Source organism: Podarcis raffonei, chromosome 9, assembly GCF_027172205.1.
Source record: "Podarcis raffonei isolate rPodRaf1 chromosome 9, rPodRaf1.pri, whole genome shotgun sequence".
NCBI lineage: Eukaryota > Metazoa > Chordata > Lepidosauria > Squamata > Lacertidae > Podarcis > Podarcis raffonei.
Window position 1 is genome coordinate 43,586,365 of NC_070610.1, and position 27,403 is coordinate 43,613,767.

Below are 27,403 nucleotides of genomic sequence, written 5' to 3' on the forward strand. Positions count from 1 at the left end.
AATATTTTTGAGTCTATGGAGCTTACAAGGCTGCTATTATCTTATTTATCATAATGCTATAGAAAAAATAGTCTCACTAGTGAAGTGGATGTTTGAAATCCTGGCTGCAGAGCAAAGGCTAAATGCTTAATCATGTGTTCTATCAATGTTGGGTGTTTTGTTTTTTAAAAAGTATGTTGCTTTTACAGCAAAATACTTTATCCTTTACTGGAAAATGTATACCCAATATGCACAAAAATATTAATGCAATTATTCCTATTATTTTCTTTATTTTCTTCCTATGTAAATATGTGCAAATTTGCATAAATTGCTGGAATATTTTTTTTTTAATTACCAATCTGCCTGCAACCCTAACTGGATCCCATGTTAAAACAGCTACACATTTTTGTTAATGTGATCTTTCCTGTGCATGATTGAATGGTGTGAACAAAGCTGTACAGGGAAGAAGGCCTGCAGGTCATACAGTTGGTACTACAGGAATGTTTGGTGAGAGAGTTTAAAATGTGGCCCCAGCACCATCCTGCAGAGATATTTGAGTCCATAGGACTTTCCCCAACATCTGAACCATGAAGTGACAGATCAGGCAGGTTCAAATGATTTAAATTTTTTTATGAAGGTACAGCATACAAAAGAGCAACACACACAAAAGAATAAACAGTACAGTGAAGGATATTGGTTCGCATCCAGTTCAGGTCAAATTCCTTCTTTCTTCCTGACACTTCTCTTGCTACTCTCGAAGTTACTATTCATTCAAGCCATAATCTTTGACTATCACAATTCAAATAGTGTCCATGTGTCTCATTCTGATTGGCTCTCTCCCCTCAGTAATATCTCGCTTTCTACTGTTCCTACTAAAACCCTGATTTAAGATGAAATGCTGAAAATGTTAAGCATATTTGCTGCTGAAAACCTCTGTTCCCCACCTGTTTAGATAGAACTACTAACATATTCTCTCTGAGGAGATGAATAAGGGTAATGTGGGTCTACAGCATTTTATTTATTCATTAAAAATATTTGTATCCCATCTCTTAATTGCAAAGATAGCCAGCAACACATAAATATAAAATTCCTATAAAACTACAAAAAGCATCCACAAGTAAAGCAAAAATCAACAACTGCAGTTCAGAGGAGATACTAGTATCAAACCACACTAAAAACTTAGGAGAAAAAGCCACAATTTCAGCTGCTTTCCAAAGGCCAACACGTTATTTATTTTCACATTAAGCTTGTTTGAAGAGGACACCCTTGGGAAACCAAATGGAGCTCAGAAGAAGGGTGTGGTGTTACAAGAACTGTACAAATGGCTTTTGCTGGGGCACTTCCAGTGGCAAGAAGGAGGAAAGGAATGTAACTTCTTTACTTTTAAGACATCAGTATCCTCCTTTGCCTTCAGAGCTGGGAATCGTTACAAGTGGACTGTTTCTTAAAAGGTAAAGGGACCCCTTGACCAGTCGCGGATGACTCTGGGGTTGCGACGCTCATCTCGCTTTACTGGCTGAGGGAGCCGGCGTACAGCTTCCGGGTCATGTCGCCAGCATTACTAAGCCACTTATGGCGAACCAGAGCAGTGCATGGAAACGCCATTTACCTTCCTGCCAGAGCAGTACCTATTTATCTACTTGGACTTTGACATGCTTTTGAACTGCTAGGTTGGCAGGAGCAGGGACCAAGCAATGGAGCTCACCCCGTCGCAGGGATTCGAACTGCTGACCTTCTAGTCAGCAAGCCCTAGGCTCTGTGATTTAGACCACAACGCCAACTACATTCCAAGGACTTTTCTTTAGCTTATGACTTTTGGCAGTGATTTATGGGTTGCCTTGAATTACTTGGTATATAGACTACAGAGGACTTAAAGTGGGACTTAACTCTAAGTGACCCCCCTCCGCAATATAGCATCTTTTAATCCAGGCCCATTTCTTATTTCATATTTGCACTTGAGTGCAGATACCAAAGTACAGAATGCATGCACCTTATGACAGTAGATAATTGCATACACAGGTTTTAGATAACCAGAAAAAGATCAGTCCTATATTTTGTTATCACATCAATGGCTTTTTATGGGGAAAATTGTGACTTGAATGGGTGAGCGGCATTCACAAATTATTTTACAGGTGTATTCATACTTGAGTAGTTGTATCCAATGGCTAAAAGTCTTGGCAGAAGGAAACATAGTTCTTAGACCATGTTAATCAGTTTGAGGCTAGGTTTACAGGGATACTTTTATGGCTGTGAGTAGACCAGTAACAGTAACACTTGGAAGCTTAACCTTTAGAGAGGCAATCTAAAGAAGAAAAAGGCAGCAGTCTTACATTCCAGGGGCAGGAATAATTTTTAAATAATATTTACACCTTTTGTCATTTTAAAGAAAAATATTTAGTTTCCCCCTTTCCCCTTGTGCCTTTTTTTTGCTAGTTGACAGGGCACACTTTATTTACATTTTGACTGATAGCCCTCAAAGATGTGCTGAACTATTTCTCCCCTTTGCTGTGCTAAAGCAAAACCCCCTATAAATCGCCAGCAGACCATATGACCTCAGCCCGTAAGAAATGTGAAGACAATTGTGATATGCCAATTCACTTTCAGGATCTGCTAATACTGTAATGTTTTTTCCCTTGCCAGCAGCCTCCTTGCCTGGTGTCATTTCTTGAGCTCTTTTGGGATGAGATTAGTCTACAAGAACAAAGTAGCCAGATGTCTGGTTCTGAGAGAGTCCCAGGGGTCAGGGTATGGTAGGCAACTGTAATCATTTGGGGCTAAGATCAAAGATACCTGAGAATTACTTATGGGCACATAGTGTGTGTCATGCCCGTTATTAACAGTCTGTGAAAATTTGTATCCCTAATTAACCCTTTTGTTGGTTAAGCTTTAGAGAATGAATGCAGTCCTGAATGAGAGAATAATTTGTTCTTTTTAGTAGCCGATACAGACACCTTTCTTAATCTTCAACTGTGCATAATCTCATTATAGCCAAAATGCAGTTTTTTGGCTGGAATACTTGATGTGAGTTGTAAGAATTTGTGTCTTATCCAAAAATGAAATTGGCAGAGAAAAATTATGAATCCTTTCCCCACCTTTCCCCAACTACTGAAAATTTAATAAATGTTAAAAATATATAGTTACACTTCACTTAACGTAGCTAGCTTAGTTTTGTTCTAGCATTGGATGCTAATATCAAAGTGTGGGCTGAATCAGTTGGTTGATTGTATTTAAGTGAACAAATGCAGTGCACCAGTCTGAAACATGCTCTTCCTGGCTCTAGTATCCTCAGCCTTTGTTATCAAGGGCCTCATTAGTGGGCCAGTTGTCTGTTTTCAGTGCTGCGACTTCCCTTTCTTTTATACAAAGTAATGTTAATGTGCTGATATGTATGTAAGCGTGTGGAGGGGGAGGGGGGAAGAGTGGTTGTGTTCATGATAAAATTGCATTTGCAATTTATTGCCTGTGATGCATGTTGAGCAATTTTAAGGGACAAATTTGAGTGAGCAGACATTTTTAAACCCTGATAGGAAAGCCCTCTGGAGTAATTTAAAGGACATAATTGATTTATCTGTTTCAAACTTGACAGCCTCACCATTTTCTTACTTGCTCTCTCACTCTTACTTAAGAGCACTAAAGGAAAACAGAATAAGCTGATCATTACTGAAAGAGTGGCTTAGGCTAAACTTCCTTTCTTACTGGTGATGCCTGAGGTCTACATGTGTAAATTGAGAGTGCTTATAATGGCGAGATTTTATTATTGCTTGCAGCAGGCTTAATAATAACAAAAGCAATGAAGGAGGTTGAAACAGTGGTTGCAGAGGGAGGTTCGTGGTGGTCTTTTGATTCTTGCACTACACTTTCCCAATGCAGGCACCCAGCCACCCCACTTATGTGCAGATTATGTTCTGGACCCCCATGTGCATAGGTGGAAAAGGTGCAAGTGGGGAGCACTCTCTAAAAAAACCTCTAAATGCTGGTTTCCCCCCTGCTCTCCAGCTCTCCCCCCCCCTTTCTTTCCACACAACTCTCTCTTCAACTAGAGTTGAAGCTCCGGGGCCGGTTGGAGGCAGGAGGGCGTGCGGAAAAGCGGCTTCTTACCCCCCCCCCCCAGTAAGTCTGTTTAGGATTGCAGCCTAAATTTCCTTGTGTCTGAAAAAGCTTATTTAGGGATATGATGTGCCTTTTCCTAGTGACCTGGCCTCCATTTGCTAACATTATGTAACTTCTGATGATTTGTGGACTGTAGAGATCCAAGAAGGATGAGTTGTTATTCTCAGTAAGCAAAAAAATAGAAGAAAGTTCCCTTAGATGACTGAAAGTTGAGAGTGACTCAAGTAGAGGCTTTTTATTGAAATGTTTTAGCCTTTCTGCTGATCTCTCTAACAAGATCAAAAAGCTGCTGTTCTTCCTCCCTACTTTGTATGAGTTAAAACAAGGCTGTGCAGGGATCCCATGTGGATAGAGAGGCCTCTGTAGAGCATGTGTATAGCCTGGAGGGATTCTTCAGATGCCCATTGCCACCCATTTTTCTTGCAAGTGGGGGAGTGACTACACGGATCTGGTTTCTGAATTTGTTCTTTTTGTTCTGAGAATAATTAATTTAAGTATTTCTGCCCCCCCTCCGCAGTTTGGAATATAATCTCACTGCAAATGTAACATTTACGGTTTGATTATGCATTTATTGAGAAGATGAAACTTAAAGCACTCTTTAATTCTCTGTGGTGGTGTGGAAGGCTTTTGGAGATATTTCATTAATAAAGGCCAAATAACAAACCTGAATGGTTATTTGCATGGTTTTTGACAGGATAAACAATATCGTATTAGGCATTATTAGTGTAATCATCTTTAAAAGTATAAAGAGATGGTATGTCTTACCTGAATGGATTGAACCAAAATGCAAATTGCTTAAAAAGTGCCTTGTAATGTTGTATGATGAAATGGGGGCTGGGGGGAACTCCTAAAATGCTAGATAAAGTGGGAGTGCTACCATTCATTAGTTCTGATAATCTGACTGAGGATAGCCAACATTTTTTTTACTTTCCTGAAGCAGCTAGGGTGCATTTTAGGATTACTCCTTAACCTGGCCCTTTGCTTTGATGCTCAAGTGCTGGCAGCTGCCTTGTAAAGGCTTAATCTGGTTCACATCTGCAGTCTTTCCTGAAGAACCTGGTGTGGTCTCTTTGTGGGGCTGCCCTTGGAGACAGTGCAGAAGCACCAGTTGATGCAAAATGCAGTCACAAATTTGTTTCCTGGAGCTCAAAATACATAATTTCAGGTTGGACATAGTTGGTTGTATCAAAGAAGTCCTATTTGCACAAAGGCTTCTACCTGCACAACATGACTTTCTCTCCCCCTGCATCCTCCCCATTAGCTTTGGGGGATCAGGGGAATCACAGAACACATTTAAGGTATGTGCAGGTAGAAGAGAGGGAGAAGTCCTGTTGCAAAGTCCTTGTGCTAATGAGATAACTTCATTAGACAAAACCCAATGTGACTGAACACGTTTGGGATAATGCTGTTCGTCTTTCATTGTCACTGGATACCAAGTTGATATTCTCTCTGAATTATTGTTTACAACCCTAAAATCTATTTACTTGGTGGCCACCACCAGTTGATAGTTCATCAGCTTATATATATTAATGTTATTTAATACATAAAGTGATGGGTTTTTATATTGCCGTTAAAAAAAACCTTCCCCTGGGCAGCTTTACAAATGCATATTCACACATATCAGTACAAAGAGATCAGCAGCAATTGAAAGCAGCATAAAACTGATACCGTCAAGGCTTAATAGTTAAGTAAAAGTAATTGGAGAATACCAGCCTTTGACTGGTCTCAGAAAGATAAAGTACATACCAGCTGAAACTTCATCGGGAGAGCATGCCACAATCTGGTTGCTACTGCTGCCGCCACCACTGAGAAGGCCCCCCAAACTTGTTGTGGGGGCAGGGTGCTGTGAAGTTAGCATTTTGTTATGTTAGTATGTACTTCTTTGTTCATACTTATACATTATGCCTAATTTGCCCTTTGTTTTTTGCCCTTTAACCCATTTTTGTTGCCACATTTGATATATTATGTGTTACTTGTAAAGCATGTTTAAAAGTAAATCCAAGGCAAACGAAAGCATAACATAGTTCAGTATTGGCTTGATTTAAGCGTGGTAGAAAAATGGAAATCTGTTTTTCATTTTTAAAAAATCTCATCTTAGAACAAGGAAAACCCAAAATAATGTAATGGGTTAATGCAATGTCTTCATGTTGTAACTTAATATCACTTAAAACTGTAGTATACTTTATTTATTTAAACGTGTATTTATTTGTACTCTTTGAAGCATAGCAAGGGACATAGTCAACTCAAGATTTCCTGTGTTTCATCAGAAATTTGACTGCGAACATGATCAAATTGATAACAGTCAAAGGTTTTTGCTGGCTGGCTGGGGGACACTGTTGATTGCCTTTTCTCTATTGCAACAGGATTGTGAAGCTAAGGGTAACACATATTTTGATTCATTCTTTACCTTGCTCTTTTTAAATTCTTCTGCTCTTCCCAAATTAATCAAGAAGTGAGCAACTGAAAGATGTGTTTTGCATTTTGCAAAGCTGTGCTTGTGGTGGAAATTTGATTTGAAGGGCTCATTTCTGCTAGATGCAGCAATATGTCCTCTAGACTTTCAAAAGTTAAAAGGCAATAAGTCAATCCCTCTGGAAACTATGCAGAAATTCAAATCATAAATAAGGAAATGCGTCAGGTACATTAAACAGACACAGAAAAATGGCTTTCTGTCCTTTGTAGCAAGGTAATTGGGCACCACAGCTTGGCAGGAGCTGGTGCTATTGAGTTGGCTGTAACTGCCACAGGTTGATAGGCAGGTGATAAGGCAGCTTCCACTTGGGTCTGCACAGGAGGCCTACCTAATATGCTGTCTGCCCTAAGGGCCTATGGGAACACAGTTGGATTATTATGTTAATGCATGAGCCTGCTGCCCTCTTCCTATCCCAGCTGGGTTCCCTGTTGTTAGGAACTGCTTTGCACTGACAGTGGAGTAATATGCTTCATGATTGAAAGGGCAAAGGGGCTTCGAAGAAAAAAGAATAGGCCTGCACAGATATGTAAATGAGGAAAGGAAGTCAGTAGGAGGGTTTCCATATAGGTATAGATAGAGAATTTATTAGAAAATGAGTAATACAGGGCTGCTAATTGCACTGTTGTTTAAAAACCCCATTAAAAATAATTTCCACGTGCATTTTTACTTGTAATGTTAGCGGACGCCAGGCTGGTAAATATTTCTGAAGGAGTTGTAGGAATTCTGTTTGTTTTTTTAAATCGAATGATATTGTACAGGTCACCAGTATGCAAACCGATAGCAGTTCAGTTGTTTCCGGCTTTGATCCCAGTTTATTCCCCATTGCTAATTTTCTTTAAAAAATATATGTAATTGCCAGTGGAGGTGTACAGTTCCTGCATTGTCTTTTAAAAGCCACTTTTTGATCTTTGATGGATTATGTGGTCATGGGTATAGCAGTTTTATTTTGTTTTGTTGAATGTTAAATCTTTAAATATACCGTGTGTGTATACGCGCGCGCACACACACACACACACACTGTATTCAAGGGACCCAGTGATGGAGTACACCTTCTGTGTATCCTGGGCTTTATCTGCATACCTAAGGCAACAACCAGCCCACTATTTGCTATATTGGAAGGCTCTGTTTCTGTCACCAGCAAATGAGCAACATTTATTGCTGTTGCTTACAGATCTCCACCCTCAGTTGCTAGGGCCTAAGGCTAGCATGTTTGTGCTATTTATAGCTAATTGTAATGAAAATATAGACGGTCTTATTGCCCCCTAGTATTTTTACCAAGCCTTGATAGAGACTTGTCTTGAGCTTGCCAGGGTGACACCCCCCTCTGGGAAGGCTTTGATAACGAGCATACAATTTGCAGGATTGTTTGGGGAGACTTCCCCATGTAATGTGCTGTGGTTGATTGGTGCTTTCAGTTGGAACACATGTCATTGGAAAGCATGTATTGATGGTGCAGTTTCATACTATTCCAGACAGGCTAGTTTTTGTGAGGGCACATTTTAAGCTCCTACACTAGAAGTTTTCTGTTTCTTGAAGTTCTTCCTTCTTCAGAGCTATAGCGGAAACTGATAATACTGTTTTGAAGTCCCTAGCATAAATAACTAGTATTGTATGTGTGACTTGAAGAATTCGGTGTCTGTTTCTTTTCAAATAATGATGATGCCGAACTAGGAGAGAAGGTTTGGGATTAATGGGAAATTGAGGCATGCATACTGTATGTTAAATTTTCAAGATAGAGTTAATTTTATTTTTTTCAAAGTTATGTGATGTGACCTGACTTTAAGCTTGTATGCAGACTTGTATTACAAGTATTATTAAAATAAAAAACATCAGGCAGCACAACACATTGTTTATTGTAGGAAACATAAATGTGTTTGATGACAAATATATCAAGTATGAAAGCAAAATATGCACACAACTTTCTATGCTCAGTGCTGCTGATAGTCAATGTAAGTGGTGGTGGTTGCACATGAGAACACACATGCAGATCAGAAAGCAGTTCCTTCCGGGTATAATACTGGGTAGATTTAGGCAACTGGTTAACAGGTAAACCACATAATGGATTATATCATTGCATGGAAGCTCTTTTCCCACCCCTACCTTACTGATTGCTACTGCTTTTAACAGATGAAATGACCAGCTTGTATTGAGCAATTATGTAATGAAAGATTCAGTTGGCTAGGCTGTCATATAATAATTGCAGTTAACCATGTGAATAACATGGTTGTTCCATTCCATTAACTGTGGCTGATTGGTAACTCCTGTTTTTCACCTATCTTAATGCCTCTACAGATAGTTTCACAGGAAATAGCTGGAGAGTATAGGTTCTCCACAGAATAATATTTGTGTTCATATAGCCTTGGAGGTAAGCTTAAAAGGGCACCATTTAAGATGTGGCCTTGTTCTTTCAGTTCACTTAGAAAGTAATATTCTTTGAAGTTATGGGGATGCATTGTTTTAACTAGACCTCTAATCGTGTTATAGATTATTTGTCTTGAGGAGGATCAAGGGACAAGACCTTTAAGTGTTTTCATCACAGCTTAAGATCTCAGGAAAATTTTAGCTTTAAATGAAACCTCTGTTTGGGAGGCTGTTATTGCTCTGTATCCATTGGAGAATACATTCTGAGGTAATTTAAAAGACAGAGAGGAAAAGTCACTTAGAGATATAAAGTGCTTGACTAGAAGAGAGTCACATGTTGGCAGTTACTTAGGCATCGCTGTTCAGGGGCCTCTTCTATTAAATCATAAAAGTGACAAACCATTTGTCCTGGTATGACAGCTATTGCCTAGCCTACTAAGCTAATAAGCCGTTGGTAGTGAACAAAACTGAGTCATAAATTAAAATTTCAGATAGTTTCATAGCTGGGGGTTTGGGGTTGCCTTTTATTCATTATTGAGTAACCTTTCACTATCTGAAACCGTACATGGATAAAGTTAGGTTTTGGAAATAGCCCAGCAATGGGCTTCATCTCAGACAAGGAATACTGTAGAAATTCTTTGGACCAAATGCAGTCAGCTGCATTCCAGTTTGATGTCAAGGCAACGAAGCCATTATTTCATTTGTCTTCATGTAAGCAGGTATTGGGTTACATTAGAACAACCCTAAACCCTTCAGAAAAAGAGGGGGGAAGCGTGCACCTTTCTGTAAAAGAAACTACAAGTACAGTTCACTAACTACTTGTGCTTTGCAACTTCCACTTGTTTCAATGTGAATTTTGTGGTAGGCCGTGCAAGTGCCTTTGAAGTAGATGAAGGTTGCATAGTAGTTTGGTGAATTGAAATTATCATCTTAACTATGTCTACTTAGCAGTAAATCCCCCTGAAATCAGTGGAACTTGGGATTGCAGCCTTATAAGTAAAGGTAAAGGGACCCCTGACCATTAGGTCCAGTCGTGACCGACTCTGGTGTTGGGGCGCTCATCTTGCTTTATTGGCTGAGGGAGCCGGTGTACAGCTTCCGGGTCATGTGACCACCATGACTAAGCCGCTTCTGGCGAACCAGAGCAGTGCACGGAAATGCCGTTTACCTTCCCGTCGGAGAGCGGTACCTATTTATCTACTTGCACTTTGACGTGCTTTCGAACTGCTAGGTTGGCAGGAGCAGGGACCGAGCAACGGGAGCTCACCCCCTTGTGGGGATTCGAACCGCCGACCTTCTGATCGGCTAGTCCTAGGCTCTGTGGTTTAACCCACAGCGCCACCCGCGTCCCTTATACCTAATGCAGCCTTATACCTAATGGTTATTTGCTAAGGTTCTGAACGAAGATGCTGCAGTGCCTTTTTATCTTGTACTAATTCACTTTATATGATAACATTTAATACTAGAAAGAGGAGAAATTATGATTTCTCTTTCTAATAAATTTGCACTCTTCTGTTGTCATTCCAACAACTAAGTTTGCATGCCAGAGGAACAAGCTGGCAGCCAGGTGGCCCGTGCTCCTTCCATCAACACCACCATTGCCACTGGTGGGAAAGGGAAATGAAGAGAAAGTCTTTTTCAGCCTTCACCCTTCCCCACCACTGCCACTTCTGATGGGAGGAGGAAGCCTTTGGAACATAGTGAAGGAAGTTCTTCTCCCCTTCTGCCATGCCCCCCACCAATGATGGAGAGAAGCATTTTAAAATGCAGGCTTGCTTCTCTTGGCAGTGGTGGGAGGTGGGTGGATGAAGCACAGGTTAGGTGGAGAGTGGTGGCTGTGCAGTATCCTGTGTGCATCTTACATGCATTTGACTTGCTCAATTTCTATCATACTTGGTTGGAGGTGGGCTGGTGAGGCGAAGGATCCCAGGTCCTGGGCAAGGCCCATTTGGAGCACCCTGCAAGCAAGGGAGCCTTTGGCCAGCAGCACAGTGACTCTGGAACAGGTAGGGATTTTATGGGAGACTCAGCAAGAGCCAAATGTGCCCTGCTTGGAGGGTGCGTCATGGGGATCTTGTAAAGGAAGAAATGCAGAGTTCTCTTAAAAATGCTTGTAAATGAAAAGTAGCTTTAATAATAAAATAATTCAAAATATTGTACTTTTCAGAGATTTTACAGAACGTTTTTGATAATTTCAGTACTGCCAGTATGGTCACATTGCACTCCGATCAAATTCCCCTCGCACCCATTTCCAGCAAAGGTTACTCACTATTGCCTTGTTTCAAATCCTGGAACTGAATATTTGAATAAAGAATCAAATGTGTATGGCTGATCTATGTAGTAGGAGACAAAATTCTGAATTTGTAGAAGGCAGGAACTTGGAGATCGAGTTCCCAAAGTCTGCAATACAATTGGGACTCTTGAAGGACACTTGCTAATTGTAAAGTTCTCAGACATGGAACATTTGCAGGTGCAATATTGCATGCAAGGAGACAACCCTGAGGCAGGTAGATTCTTCTCCTCTACCCCACTCAAAGCTGGGGTTTGGCATTGCAGGCGCTGCCACCTCTTCAAACCAGCACACCAACAACAGGTGAAATAGCTTTAGAACGTGAGAGCTGAGTGGAAGGCTCAGAGTTGAAGTATATTATATAATCTTCTAACCAGGGACTTGGGGAAGAGATCCTGTCCTTTGTGGAATAGCTATTGTCGAGCTAATCTTCCTTCTTCACTTCCCAAGGGTGTATTGTTGCTTTCTTTCCTCCCCCTCCCCCTTTACCCACATGATAATGTTTTTCAAGATGAATTTAATAGCAAATCCCAGAGATCTGTGTTCCCTCTGTGTAGTGCATCCTGCTCCAGCCGATTAAATCAGTAATACTTTTGCTTTTAGTTTATGACTTAAATGAATGAATGAAGGCATTCAGTTGTCTCCTTTGGACGTGTCATCTACCATGGGTCATGTAACAGAGACAAGGAGGGATGTGAGGATCTAAATTTTCACCTTCAGTGTTTTTAGATATGTGTGATAGGGCTTGCGTGCCATGCAACCCTGTTTTTGTTACCAGGAAGGTCCATGTTCCAGAAAAAGTAGTAAGCTGGTGCACATTCAACTCCAGATATGCATTCAGTTTCCACTTAGTTCAACTACAAAGGCTTATCAAAAGACAGAATCTGGATCTCACTGTGTGTTAAAGTACTAAAAGACACAACATGGGCAGTTTTTTGTTTGCCTTAAAGGGACCATTTTATTCATTCCATGTCTTTTGTCAAGCAGTTAGCGCCACACTTTTATTTTGCTGTTCTGCAATAGGATTTTTATATGCATTTTAACAGTTATTTAAGAGTCCCTGTGTGCTTAAAAAAGCATCTGAATATATGTACTTCCCCCCCTTCTTAAATAAAGCTGCATCATAACCAGAGTGTTCCATCAATACAGAAGAATGAGAAGGGAGCTGTGGCTGGAACAATATGTAAAAATACTGCTCGTAAAAAATTTCCTTTATTAACTGTCATCATCCCCAGAATATATGTTCAAATAAACGTTGTGTAATAACTAAATTTGAGATTAATAGGTCCCTTAAGAAACGGTGAAGTCATTCAGGATAGTCAGTGAAAAATAGGCTGTAAGACTGTAACATGCACATATTGTCCTGCTTACATGCTCTCTCTGGTGTCATTCCCATTTATCAATGTCGGCAGGCTCTGTTCTCATTAAAACACTCGTGCACAAAAGCAACTTAATTTTCTTAAGAGGAAAGGACACCTGATTCAATTTAGCACCAACAACCAATAACTTGAATATATATTCTTTTCCATTCTGATGTCAAATGAATAGTTATGAGCAGGAGCTGAGATAAAATGCATTCCTATTTTTTATTTTTTAAGCCTCAGAGGTATGTGAACATGCTTCTAAAAAGGAGAGCGTCTAATTCTTGGAAATCACAGTTAAGACTTAAACTGAGATAATATTAACTTTGGTTCCAAAAGGAGCACTTCAAAAGAAAAAGGATGCTTGATGTGGCTCTTTTAGGCACAACTTCTCACTGATTCATTCTAGTCTGGGTTTGCAATTTAGGGCCAAATTAGATGTTATGCTGAACACCCAGATGAAGCCAAAAAAATCAAACATGCGTTTAGCACCCTCTTGCCCTCTGTAGCTCTCTGGCCTGACAGTGCAAAATCCTGTATTTACATGCTCCTGGCTGGGGCTGATGGGAGTTGTAATTCAAAACATATGAGGGGCACCAGGTTGTGGAATTAGAATATATGTTCTGAGACTTACAAAGGGAAGGGGAAAGCTTAATGTGGGTCAGGGAATTGGACATGTAGTGGCAGGGGTGTGGAAGCTGTGGCTTGACTCCAACTCCCACCTGCCTCAGCCAGTGAGGAATGAAATCAAAGAAGCACCCAAAAGAGGAAATGTATTAATGGGTGACTTCAACTTCCCTTATGTAGACTGTTTGCATACGCATTCCAGACACAACAAAGAATTAAAAAATCTAGATACACTAAATGATTGTGCCCTAGAACAGTTGGTCATGGAACCAACCAGGACAGCAATGACCCTGGGTTTAATATTGAGTAGCACCCATGATGTGGTGTGAGATGTGTTGTTAAGTCAGTTTGCAGCAGTGACCACAGTGCTATTAAATTAAATATACAGTGGTACCTCGGGTTACAAACACTTCAGGTTACAAACTCCGCTAACCGGGAAGTAGTACCTCGGGTTGCAAACTTTGCCCCAGGATAAGAATGGAAATCATGCAGCGGCGACAGTGGGAGGCCCCATTAGCGAAAGCACACCTCAGGTTAAGAACGGTTTCGGGTTAAGAACCGACCTCTGGAATGAATTAAGTTTATAACCTAAGGTACTACTGTATATGTAAATGGTTAATTGCCAAGAAAGTCCAACATGGTCACATTTGATTTCAAATGAGCAAACTTGCCCCAAATGAGGAAATTGGTTAAAAGGAAGTTGAAAGGCAAAGTCCAGAGGGTCAAATCACTCCAAAATGTTCTGGAGTTGTTTAAAAAATGCAATACAGTGGTACCTCTGGTTAAGAACTTAATTCGTTCCGGAGGTCCGTTCTTAACCTGAAACTTTTCTTAACCTGAGGTACCACTTTAGCTAATGGGACCTCCCGCTGCCACTGCGCCGCCGTCGTGTGATTTCTGTTCTTATCCTGAAGCAAAGTTCTTAACCCGAGGTACTATTTCTGGGTTAGCAGAGTCTGTAATCTGAACCTGAGGTACCACTGTATTAGGAACTCAGTTGGAGTGTATACTGCAGGTCCAAGAGGATGCCAGAGGACAAATTCATGATCCAACAGACCCTTCTTATATTCAATATAAGATCAAGAATGATCAGGGTTGTTGGGAGTTGTAGTACAGCAACATCTGAAAGGCCACAGCTCCCCATACTCCTGTGCTATAGGCTAGGTTTCTAGGTTATGACAAAGGACATATGATTGCTATTCCTTCTGTCCCGTGTTTACAAGTTTTAGATTTCTATCCTCTCTCCATTTGAATCTAAATTTCACTGGGGGGAAAAGGCAGTTTTAAACAACAGCAGAACTTTGAGTAAAGCATGGGTGGAGAAATACTGAAGAGTTTCTTTTAAAACAACCCAGTTTGAAATTTATATTCTGCTTGATTGTAAAAAAACATTCAAAGCAGTTTACAAAAAATAAAACCTCATAATTATCAGTAAAAGTGGTTGAAAACAACTATTTAAAACATTCAAATAATAATGAAGCAATAAGCTAATAATAGAGTAAAACACATATTTCTTTTCCTTTCAGTTACTGCCATTCAAACTTTTGCACCACTTTCCCCTTCTGTCTCCTTCTCTTCTTGTTCCCATGCCAAGGCAACTGCTATTGTGCAACATGCCTTCACTTTTGCTCCCCTGCCCTGCCTTCATGCAAATCCAGGATTGTGATGAGGCCCTACAGATCTTCCAGTGGGGCTGCATGATGATTCTCTCTCTATCTCTCTGTCCTACACCCACCCACCTAAAAATCACTATACAGCAAGGATGGGGAACCTGTTGCCCTCTAGGTGGTGTTAGAGTCTAGCTTCCATCAGCTCCACCTAAAGGTCAGGAAACATGGAAGTTGTAGTCTAGGAATATCCGGAGGGCTGTAGGTTTCCCACCCTTGCTGCTAAAGATGTTCTGGAACCATGCTGTTAGGCTTCCCTGTGCTAAGTAGATTCTGAAATGGTGCGCTGTGCATGTTGGGTTCCATGGAGTGCTATGTATGTCTCTAGCCCTTGCAGAGCCAGAAATGGTGAGTGTCTATCTGTGATTCCACATGATCCACTGCTTTAATAGTTATGCCCTACTTTACCCAGATGTACAAACATTAAAACGGTCTTACTTTTTAAAAATCTACTTAGAATCTTAGTTTCAAAATCTCAATACTCTCCTTCTTCTTCTTTGGCAATCATTTGTACCCGAATAAGATTGTCTTCCATGAACACGGTCTTAACAGTGAGTTCGTAAGTGACTCTGGAGGCCAATTCTGGATCCATACATCCTTCCACAGTGGGGACATAGGATTCTGGGTGGGAGTTGATCACGGCGAGGGTTTGCCAGCATACCTTCCTCTTAGCACGTTTCTCCCTTTTGTCCTAAGTTTGAGCGTCTTCAAAGTCCACGAAACCTTTGGTGAAGGCTGTTCTCCATTGGAGCATTCGCAGGCCAGTGTTTCTGAGTTGTCTGTGTTTATACTACATTTTTAAAGATTTGCCTTTAAACCTCTTTTGTTGACCACCAGAATTACGCCTTCCATTTTTAAGTTCGGACTAAAGTACAGTGGAAAAAGGGATGCAGGTGGCACTGTGGGTTAAACCACAGAGCCTAGGACTTGCCGATCAGAAGGTCGGTGGTTCGAATCCCCGTGATGGGGTGAGCTCCCGTTGCTCGGTCCCTGCTCCTGCCAACCTAGCAGTTCAAAAGCACGTCAAAGTGCAAGTAGATAAATAGGTACCGCTCTGGCGGGAAGGTAAACGGCGTTTCTGTGTGCTGCTCTGGTTCACCAGAAGCGGCTTGGTCATGCTGGCCACATGACCCGGAAGCTGTACGCTGGCTCCCTTGGCCAATAAAGCGAGATGAGCGCCGCAACCCCAGAGTCATCCACGACTGGACCTAATGGTCAGGGGTCCTTTACTTTACCTGGACATAAGTTATTTTTCACCTGTTTTGCACAAATGATACCCACTGAGCAGAATGGCCCTAGAATGAAGCAATCTGCTTTAGGTGTTTCTGTATGGCAGATCTGGTGCATTAAAAATGAAACAAAGCTTTTCACAGTGTTGACCCTAATTGGGGGGTGGCAGCATTTGACCTTTGGGTAGCAAAATGCCTTGGGCTTGCACTGCCCCAAAGACATTCATGTGGCATGAGAAATATTATATTTCAGGGTACTCAGGGTACTCAGTGAAAGCGTACAGCTTCCGGGTCATGTGGCCAGCATGACTAAGCCACTTCTGGCGAACCAGAGCAGTGCACGGAAACGGCGTTTACCTTCCCGCCAGAGTGGTACCTATTTATCTACTTGCACTTTGATGTGCTTTCGAACTGCTAGGTGGGCAGGAGCAGGGACAGAGCAACAGGAGCTCACCCCGTTGTGAGGATTCGAACCGCTGAACTTCTGATCGGCAAGTCCTAGGCTCTGTGGTTTAACCCACAGCACTACTCAGCAAACCTGTAAAGGCAAGGACACCTAGAAGACAGCCTTGGAAGATGATTGCAAGGGAGATAAGTTCATACTAGAGAGGGCAGTTCTTGTCTGAAGTGCTTTTACAGCTTTGTGGGTGACTATTGGATATGCTTACAGGGAGCACCTGTCTCAAGGTTTGAAACTATAGCTTGGTAGACTATTAGTTAAATTCCTCCTTTTCAGAGAATACATGTTCCTGTTCTCTATCTGTGATTGCTGGCTAGCAGAGTTGTCTGGACTAGTGCCTACTCCTTATGTTCAGAAGCAGAATGCAGATGAGGTAGAGGTGTTAAAATATGTTGCTGTAGTTCTACAACTGTCAACTGTGATGTCCCTGCGCAATGAAGAATGCCATATGCCATTGTCCTTGCTCGCTAGCTGGTGAGCAAGCAGCTAGGCAAAGGTTTCTAAACCTGTGTTTCCTTGTGTGTTTGGGCCACTGAGAGAGGCTGCGGTCCAGTGCTATCTTTTATTGATAAGGCCAGCAAAGGATGACTCTAATGAAATTATCAAAGCTTTGAATTAATTATGAACTCGAATAAGAAAGCTAAGCTCTCTGGAGCCAAGCATCTCATTAGTCATTCATTCACATTGCAATCTCTTTATAGAGGCAGAAGGCAGGTTCTGCTTCAGCTTAGCCTGTGTTTGGATTTGGTTCAAACTTGCCAGCTCTTTCAAACGTCCTTGCTGCAAGACATCCTTGGTGATTAACTTGATTCTGCCTCCGTTCTTCATTTAAATGGCAGGTTCTGCTCTCCCCACCCCCACTTCCCTTCCCTCTAATCCTGGTTCTGCATCATCGAAGTGGATGTCATGCAAGGGTTTCTTCTTCTCTGATAGCAAAGGGGAAAGCTTTACAAGATTGTAAATATTTTATGTCTCGTGGAGTTTGATAGCTTATCCTTAATGCTTGTTTCCATCATTGTTTCTTGGAAATTTAGGTAAGCACAACACTTTATTTAAAATCAATTCAAAGTCATTTATTTTTCTTACTTGTTGAGTTCCTTACATTCTATAGGTATCTCTGGCCTTCAGGATTAAAAGTCTTGTGTTCTTATGGTTTACCTATTTCAAAATGTATTCAGTTAAAAGTTCATAATGTACATGCCTAATATTAAAGTAAAATATGGCTTGCTACAGTTGAGAAGTTCTGGCAGTTTGCATGAGTAACACTATTATATTCAATTATTTTTCAGAATTTTCCCAGTATTTGATTTTTATTTTCCCCAATAGTAACAGTATATTTCTAAGCACTGAGCTTAGTAAGACTTCTTCTCTAGTAAGTTTATGTTAGGATTATACTCTTGGTCTGTTTGTACTATTTGTGTCAGCCATGTAAAAAAAAAAACACCACTCTGGACAGGTCTTTAGCAGTAGTTTATCATTTGTATCATATTCACTGGCATTGGTCCGTTTGCTTTCTGTGCAGCCTCCATGTTTACATATTTGTTTTCTGAATCACATAATGTTATAGCTACTTGCAATTGTTATAAGCAGTGGTGATGGCAAGCTAGATTCTTGAAGATTTGAATGAAATGAAAGGAGTGTTTTGTGTAAAGCAGAACGACTTAATGGTTTTTCTTTTTTCTTTATTTAGGCAGCCGCTATATTTAATTCAGCATTTGGAAGTTTTTTGGTGAGTCGTACTGTTTTTTTATATGCCTCTTTAATGTACCATTGTTTAATATTTGTATTGCTTGGGAGGAGAATTGGAGACTGTTATTATCTGTCCTGGTGCTCATTAAATATACCCAAGCTTGTATTTCTTTTCTGTGTCTCCTGCTGTTCGGAAAATTAGTGCATGAATAATCTCTGATCAATATAATTTAATGATGCTTAAGTACATGTTAATAGTCTCCTTAATGAGGTGACAATCTATTATTATTCAGATGTTTTGGAGGCTAGTGTCAATATATTGATTTTCTAATGAGGCTTATCACACAATCATTATTTTCTATCAAGGGGCCATGGATTTTGAAAGGAAAACATGGCCCAGAAGATGAGAGAGACAATGCTAATTCACTCAGTGACGTGTCACCATTTTTCTCTGCTCCATGACCCCAGGGAGGCTATTGGAAGAAGTATAAATAAGCATACAGTCAATGCTGCTCAAAGTATCATTTCTGTATTTACATGTTAGGGCTGCACTTCCTGAGCACACACTATAAAAACATGCAGAAAGGGCAGCTCAGTAGTTCTTTCCTCTGTTTTATGTATTCTGCAAATCAAACAGTTTGGCCCCTTAAGAGACATTTTGTATAATTTTGTATCTTTATAATACACATTTCTCATCTCAAGTATGGTGCTGACAATTACTTGGATAAAAAGTTGCATTATAGTAAATACTTAAAATAAGGGGACATACAATATTACTTTGTGCCTTATGAACACTTATCAATAAGTTAAGCATGCATATACAAAAATGCTGCAAATAATATGAGATAACCTAGGTATTTAGAGAGAGACTTCCATACTCAGATGTTATTTTCATGTATATAGCTCATAATACTTGAAGCCTGGTATTTTTCCAACTTTTACTATTTTTTAAGCACTAGAATACATCGCAGAGCAGTGGTGTTAGGCCTGTGTCAATTAGCTACAAAGCTACCTTTTGCAGCTAACTGTAGAACTACTGTGGCCCTGCCACGCTGCATGATCTCAAGAAAAAATGTGGAGAGGCGTAATATGGTCAGTGAACTCTAGATACTTTGTTTGGTTTCTAAGCCTCCAGTTAAATTTTATGTAATAAGACTAGTATGTGGTACAATATGGTGTAGCTGTCCCTGTACCATAAACTCCAGTATATCTGCCTGTTCAGCTCCATAGTTACCTCATATAAAGTAAAGCACACTGCAAACCCTGACATTTGCAAGAGGCCTTCAAGATGATGCTAGTTTGTATGTCAAGGCCTAATCTCCCAAAGAGTGTTGGATACTGAAAACTGGTTCACTGAGTTGGGTTCGATGACCTATAGTGTGATAATTCTATGACCAGTAAAGACATTCCTGTAAGTGCTTTTCAGATATGCAATCAGGTGACCTGAAAAGAGAAGAGAATGGTTCTATATATGGTTGGGGGAGATCTAGTTTTTCAGACAAAGTGGTGTGCTTTTCTTGGAGGTCCTGGAGATATGAATGAGAGCTTTCTGAAATAATATGTATTCTCCAGTTATTTAAATATATTAGCATTTGATAGTCTGCATTTACTGGCAATGACAGGGGCATATACTGGATGTATGGTTTTTAGAATTGAAACTAAACTTCAAACCAATCTCAGAAAATGAATTGCTGTAGTTTTGCAAGCAGAAATATGTGCATATTTATAACTAATGTAATAACATCATAGGTCTAATTAAAACATAGTGTTTTAAAGAACTAATTGTTACAGAAAACTTTTTTTCCTGTAGCTAGCCTGGTAATTAACTAATGATAGATGAATTCAATTTACATAAATTTCAGACCAAGAGAATATTTTAGAATTATGCCACAGAGAATTGCTCTGAGTTTTAATATCATTATCTCCTCCCCTCATTTAAAAAGTTGGGTTTAGAATAATTGTGGAACATAAGTGATTTGAGTTTTCCCCATGACAGCAACTTAATAAAATATGATAGCATTTTAGTAATTCAAAGCAGTTGGTTATCAGCAATAACTGTGGCTCTAAGATGGTAGCTCTATGCACATTTATTTGAGAATAAATCCATTGAACACAGTGGGACTTATTTTTCAGTAAACACATAGGATTAGGTTGCATAGCATGTAGTTATAAAAAAAAATGCTGATTAAATCTAGACTACACTCCTGCAATGCTCTCTACAGAGGACTGCCTTTGAAGACAGGAAACTTTGGCTAGTGCAGAATCCAGTGTCCAGAATGCATGTGTGTATGTAGGTGGCTTTATCATATTATTATACAAATTTTCATTGATTGCAGAGGTTTCCTATGTTTTCAGATGCTAATGTGTTAGTGATATTTGAAGTCCAGAACAGTTTTGGGAGTATGTTTCTTAAAAGAGTACCTACTCTCATATGAACTTGCTGGGCCCTGCTCTCTGCCCAACAACCAATGGAGACGTTTCAGTGGTGGAATTTTCTCCCCTGAGATCTCTGCTTGGCCTTATCTCTTGAGGCAGAACATAGTAATAATAATAAGCCACTAAGGATTTTTCTTTTTAAAAAATTGCTGGACCCCTGTTTATGACTTTATCTGATGCTTTGTTTTATCTGATGCCATTTTACCAGATTTTGTTTGTTCAATTATGTGATGTATTTTCCATTTTTATTGTAAACTGCCTTGTGAAGGCTTGTCCTAAAAGGCAGGATAGAAACAAATATAATAAAAATAATTATACAATAAAATACACATTTTATTATACTGTTGCAGACCTGGAATAATTGGTGTTGTTGGAGTTCACCTGCCAAAGGCAACTGGTTCCTGCATTAAAGGGATAAAATGCTTAAATATTAACTAATTGCACTGTTGCCCAGTTATTCTGGATGTATTGTTTCTAAAGACTGTTGTGTTGAAGTGCTGGTTAGCAGCTTGGTGCTAATATAAGAACAGTGTGACTGTACATAAATTTAGATATGTACATGCACACACCATCCTTCCACAAAATGCCCTTCTAATAAAAATGTATGGAATTCTTATCTACTCCATTTTAGTAGGCATAATGCTTTATGTAGCCTGACAGGACCTGTGTAAATGCATTAGGTGCAGTGTCCATTTTTCTTGCAAATTTGTGACAGAGATTTAATTATGAGAATGACCAACAACTTACAAATCTAATTTTCATAGGCTGAGCCAACTTCTTTATTTTTTTTAATAATGATGGATTTTTATTTTTTTTAAGCAATGATTTCATTACTATTTAAAGAAATTCCATTGGTGTGGAACTAACCAATTGACTGGCATTTTTATTTCATTATATTGCACCAAATGCTGTTCATGCTTTTTTCTGTTAATTGTTCTACATTGTGTTAAAAAAACCAAAACATTGTGCAGAAAATTTCAGGGGAGGAGACTGGCTTGTTGATAATATCTTCTTTCCCAGTTTGTAAAATCAGGCAATATTTTTTAAAAGAAAGAAAAATGTTTGAAGAATGTTGGCCAAACATACCTCTTTGCCTTTCTTATGAGCGCTTATTTTAAGCAACTAAAGTAAGTGTTCACTACTGATGTTGAATAATAATGTGTATAACATCTAGCTGTTGCAACTATGTCTTCATAGTGTAATTTCATATTCTCAATAGTCAGTTTTCCTTTTCTCTGTTAGGAATTGTGGAGAATTGATCCTGTTTTCAGCTTTAGATTCTTTTAGCTCAGATTCCTTACTCCTTGCTGTTTATTTGAGAGGACCCATGTACTAACTTAGGTCCATTAATTTCAATAAATCTACTCTGAATAGAACATAATTGGATACAACCCACCTTCTTTTCTTTTGAGTAGACTGGAAATGGCGACGCTTTGCTATGGCAGTGAACTGTTTGATGACTTAGCTTGTGGAAATTATTTCAAACTTTCATTAATCTGAAACTGGTTTTGGAGATCTTTTGATTTGAAATGTCTTGGTGTCACAGATCCTAGAATGGTTTAGATATTTTAACTGCAAAGCTACCAGGGCCTGCTCAAGACGCTTGGACTGCCTGAAGCAAAGATAGGACGACACCTCATTTCCATGTACAGAAGCTGACTGGACTGGCAACTGAAACTTGCTTCAACACTGGTGATGGGAAAGCATCCTCCACCACATCTGAGGGTTGGCAGGGTTGTGTAGCAGATGCATGACAGGCCATGTAGCACATCCTATTCTTTTTTCCCACTGAAGGGAACAGCCAGAGGGTTGCCTATACTGCTCCACAGCCTGTCTTGCCTAAGGCAATTGCCTAATGGTAGGGCTGGCCTGAGAACCACCAGTGGCAGGCAGTTGCTTTGCACCCGGACAGATCTCATCTCATGAGTGAATGAAATCTGCTACAGGTTCTCTCCCATAAATTTATGAACAATTGGAGATCATATTGGTTGAGCTCATATAAGGGTTTATAGGTGATCAGCAACAACTTGAATTGGTGTTCCATATATATAGGTGGTAAGAAGAAAAAGCAGTTACCTACCTTGCATCTCTTATGGGTGCAGTTCTTTGAGATAAATTTCAGGAAGGCGGATGACGAAATGCATACAGGAAGGTTTCCAGAAGTGTGCTGTCTTTCGAGAGTTCTCAGAATCCTTTCCATGTCTTATTGTGTCTATTAGCCTTCTGCAGCCCAGCAGGAGAAATTCTTACAACTATGTATGTGAGATGAGGCCTTGTGGTTGGAAGATAGTGGCATGTACAAAAGCACCCTCGTCTATTCCCTATCTAACACTGCCTGCTGGTTTAGGAGCTGGGAATGTAAAGAAGAAAATCGGGTTGCCTTTATTAGTAAAACCAATTTCTCATCCGTATGCTAGAACACTTAAATTGCTTAGTCTGGAGTAATCCCACAGGATTTGCTGGGGGAAAGGAAAAAAACATTCCTCAAGCATTATAGTCTTTATTTCTGGTTTGCTAGTTTTCTTTATACTACAGGCTTCTGGCAACTTTTAAGCCTGCACATGGACAAACCTGTTCAATGAAAGATTGCTTGTGACATCACCCAACCATAAATCTCTCTTTTTATGTTGATGTTGTGCATATTACTATAGCAACAAATAATTCTGTGGTATGCACTAATGAGCCATTGGTGCACTTATGGATTATTTGAAGTCCTCCTTGTTTTGGCCTCCTGCCTATCAGTACACCTGAGGCATGTGGTTAATGGCCTATTAAGGTACACCCTGTTGTGCATTATTGCTTAATTGTACTGTAGTTTACTTCCGTTTTTAAATTTTATTTTACTTTATTTTTATTTTTTGCTGGTGGGAGTAAATGTAATGCCAGTTTTTTAAAAGACAAAATGCACATTATGTGCAAATAGGATAGCAATAATGTTACTCTTTAAAACATTTTTTTAGTAAATGGAATTTTAAATACATCAAAAACAATGTGAATAGTTTCATATCCTTCTAAAGCTAAATAATTAGCAGCCATTGTGCAGTTCTTTTTTTATTATTGGCTGGACAGCATAAAGATGAAAGAAGATTTATAGATAGTACTGCACTTCATAGCTGACTGAAGCAGGTGTTAGAAATGCAGATGATGTGCATTGACCAAAGACTGTACAAATTTGAAATGAAAATGCCAGTGGTCTGCTTGCAGTGCTATGCACATGTGATGTTTCCAGTAGCTGAATTATTAATTTTGTTGTGCAAAATTGTTCAGCTGTTCAGAAAAAGGTGCCCTTTGAAGATTCCCCCCCTCACCCTTTATTTGTATTTGACAACAAGCAATCTCTGTTCTGCTTTATTTTTATTGTCTTTGCTTGAAAAAGTGACCTGCAAATTCAGTAGCCTAGAATAGTCTAATTGGCCAAGCTCCTGAGAATTTGAATGCAGAAGAAGAACTGCTGTTGCATGCAAGAATTTCTGCATATGCACTCATCTCCCAAAATTACAGTTAATTATGTGGCAGAACCAATTATGCCTGCCATCAGTCTGGGCAAGGGTGGGAAACCTGTGGCCTTCTAGATGTTTATGAGCTGCCAACTCTAGTAGTCTAGCCAATGGTCAAGGATAATGGGAGTTGGAGTCCAACATAATCTGGAGGACTACTTGTTCCAGATCTGAGTTAGGGAATGCATGCATGGACCAGAATGGCCAGGGATCAGTACAGGTGCAACCCCAAGAAGTGAATTGCAGGGTGGTTTATCCCAAACATGTACTGTTTTGCACAAGCACACTCCGTTTACAGAGGCCTACCAAACTTACATGTATGTGTGCTACATCCATTCACAGATGACCCTTGCTAGATTGGAATAACTGACTTAAATATGAATTATACTAGAGAAAATGGATTATGAATTGTACTGCAAATATTTTCTTTAATCTACAAAGAAATAAAAGATCTATGTGAAATATGTTTAATATTCTCTGTTCAGATCCAAAATACATAGTTAATGTAAATGTATACAAGTGCAGTTGTCAGCTGTTTCAGATTTGTTTTAGCTGATCAACCCTGTCTTTGAACCCATAAGCTGTTATGTTGATAAAAGCAACTGTTCTTTACATGTTCTAGATTTAGGTGAGTTCACACAACATTCTTGTCTGATTGCCTATGGTCCTCAGGTCAAGTTCCATACTTTACTCCATTGTTGATGTATGGAATAGTTATTAACCTTTAGTTATTGCACATATCCTGCCTCATGGCAGCATACATGGTTATTCCATCCTTTTTATCATCACGACAACACTATGAAGTAGGTAAGCTGAGAGACAGTACCAGGGGCAAGCTTCATGGCTGTTTGGGAATTTGAGACTAGATCTTCCTAGTCTAGCGGTGATAAAGGGTCTGGAAACCAAGCCTTCTGAGGAACGGTTAAGGGAGACTGAGAGGAAATATGGGGCAACCCAGCCAAATGGGTAATAGTATTATTATTGCCATCTTCAAATGTCTAAAGGCTGTCACATGGAAGATGGAGCAAGCTTCTTTTCTCCTGTTCTGGAGGGTAGGACCAAAACCAATGGCTTCAAGTTACAAAAATGGAGGTTCTGATTAAACATCTGGAAGAACTTTCTGATGGTAAGAAAGAACAGGCTCCCTTGGGAGGTGGACTCCCTTGGAGGTTTTAAAGAGATTAGATGGCCATCTGTCATGTATGTATGATCTACTTGAGATTCTTGTATTGCAGGGGGTTGGACTAGATGACCCTTGGAATCCCTTCCAGTATGGGACTTGAACCCATGACCCTGAGATTAAGAGTCTCATGCTCTACTACTGGCTGAGCTGTCCCTGAGAACACGTGAAAGGGCCTTCTCTACAGCAGTATCCCATCCCTGGAATACTGTTCCCTTGGAGGCTTGTCTAGCTCTGACATTTCTGATTTTTCGTTGGTTGGTGAAGACACACTTCTTCACACATGTCTTTGCAGGGGGAGTAAAGGGGTGGTCTATAATGAGCCACTCAGTCTGCAGCTGTTTGTCACCAGCTACTAGTTGCATATTTTAAGGATATTTTTTGATATTTTAATTTATATAAGGTTATGGTTTTACTGTACTGACTTGGCTTATTATTGTGTTCCTGCCCTGAGAGCACTTGGTAGCCTAGAAATAGCATTGAATGAATTAATAGAAATCTGGAAGGAATTAGTGCATCTAAGCAGTCTGCAAGGCATCGGGTCCCTTAAAAGTACAATTCTAAGCAGGTTTATTCAGAAGTTCCAGTATATTTCCCTGGGATTTATTCTCTAGTTAACCGAGTTTAGGACTATAGACCCTGCATCCCAAATGCTTGTTTATCAGCTGCTCTGGTTAATCAGAGTTCAGATCAGTTAAACCTTGCCTTGTTGTGAATATGCCTCAAGGTAATGGTGAGATGTTTATGGGAATAAATTTACAATTGAATTGTTTACTTGTTAAAGCCAGAGGCTTTTACAAGTTATCGGATAGAGGTACAAAATAATATAACCATGACACACACAAAATGTATAAAACAACATTAAAAGGCATCAGACTGCAAGCTGTCCCCTGTGGGTAATGCAGACTCCTACCACGGCTTGCTTGTTACCTCAAGAGAACAAGCTCCATTGCTAAAAAGCTGTGATTTACTTTGCAGTCATGCTGAGTCATGGTTTGTGCCCTGTTCTTTGAAGAAGGGCACATAGGATTCATTTTGTTTCTTTAGTGTGTTGGGCTGAGAGAAAGTGATATAACCAGAGCCATAGTTCATGACCAACCATGGATTTGTACCTATTTGTCCCACTTCCCTAGCCAATATTCTAACTAATACCTAGTTAAATCCACAATAATTCTTTAAAGCAGAGAAAATTGAGAAGCGTGTACGACCATACCTTGGAGTTATTGTGGGTTCTGTTCCAGACCACCGCAATAAAGTGAATATCACAATAAAGTGAGTCACCCTTTTTTTGTTTTGTTTCCCAATGCATATACAGTGGTACCTTGGGTTACATACACTTCAGGTTACAAACTCCGCTAACCCAGAAATAATACCTCAGGTTAAGAACTTTGCTTCAGGATGAGAACAGAAATCTCGCGGCAGCAGCAGGAGGCCCCATTAGCTAAAGTGGTGTTTCAGGTTAAGAACAGTTTCAGGTTGAAAACGGACCTCTGGAACGAATTAAGTACGTAACCAGAGGTACCACTGTATAATTTACTTTTACACTATGCTGTGGTCTATTAAGTAGCCAGTCTACCTGCAGCTGCACCTGCATCCTTGTAAGGAGCAGCAGGAGCCGCTGCATGGCGGGGGCAGGCTCCTGCAGCCTTGTCTCCAGCCCATCGGCAGCAACTCCTGCAATTCTTCAGTTTGTAAAAAGCTCAACTTCTGCAAAGCACAATAAAATGAAGTATGCCTGTATTTTGCTCCATGATATTCTGCTTTCCATTTTCTTACATGCCCGTAACTCAACCAAGATGGGGCACATCAGTAGCCTTGGTTTCAGAAACTAGTGAACCTGCAAATATGCTGCCTGAATATGAGACCTGCAACTCCTGAGGAAGGCCCCTTGTGGCTTAGTTTATTTGTGTTGAATGAAAGCTTTTGTTTATGGAATATGGCAGAACAGCTCTCAGGATGCAAAACGAGGTGATCAGACTGTATACTGTGCTCAAAGAAAACAAGGGGAGATATGTATGCATTGGCTCATCTTCAGCTGTGGGTT

The 27,403-nt window shown here is 39.9% G+C and overlaps 1 protein-coding gene across 19 annotated transcripts in view; it reads left to right on the forward strand.

The window, feature by feature from the left end:
• The window catches only part of SLC10A7 (solute carrier family 10 member 7), a 124,519-nt gene that overhangs the window by 16,020 nt on the left and 81,096 nt on the right, over positions 1-27,403 (forward strand). For 16 of the 19 annotated variants that reach the window (XM_053403203.1, XM_053403204.1, XM_053403202.1 and 13 more), the window contains one exon: positions 18,248-18,286. The exons of the other annotated variants lie outside the window; for them this stretch is intronic. Coding sequence is in view for 13 of the 16 variants with exons in the window: in XM_053403190.1 (XP_053259165.1) it covers positions 18,248-18,286 (39 nt within the window). In the remaining 3 variants the exon portion in view is untranslated. The remainder of the gene's footprint in view (positions 1-18,247; positions 18,287-27,403) is intronic. 19 annotated transcript variants of the gene reach the window in all.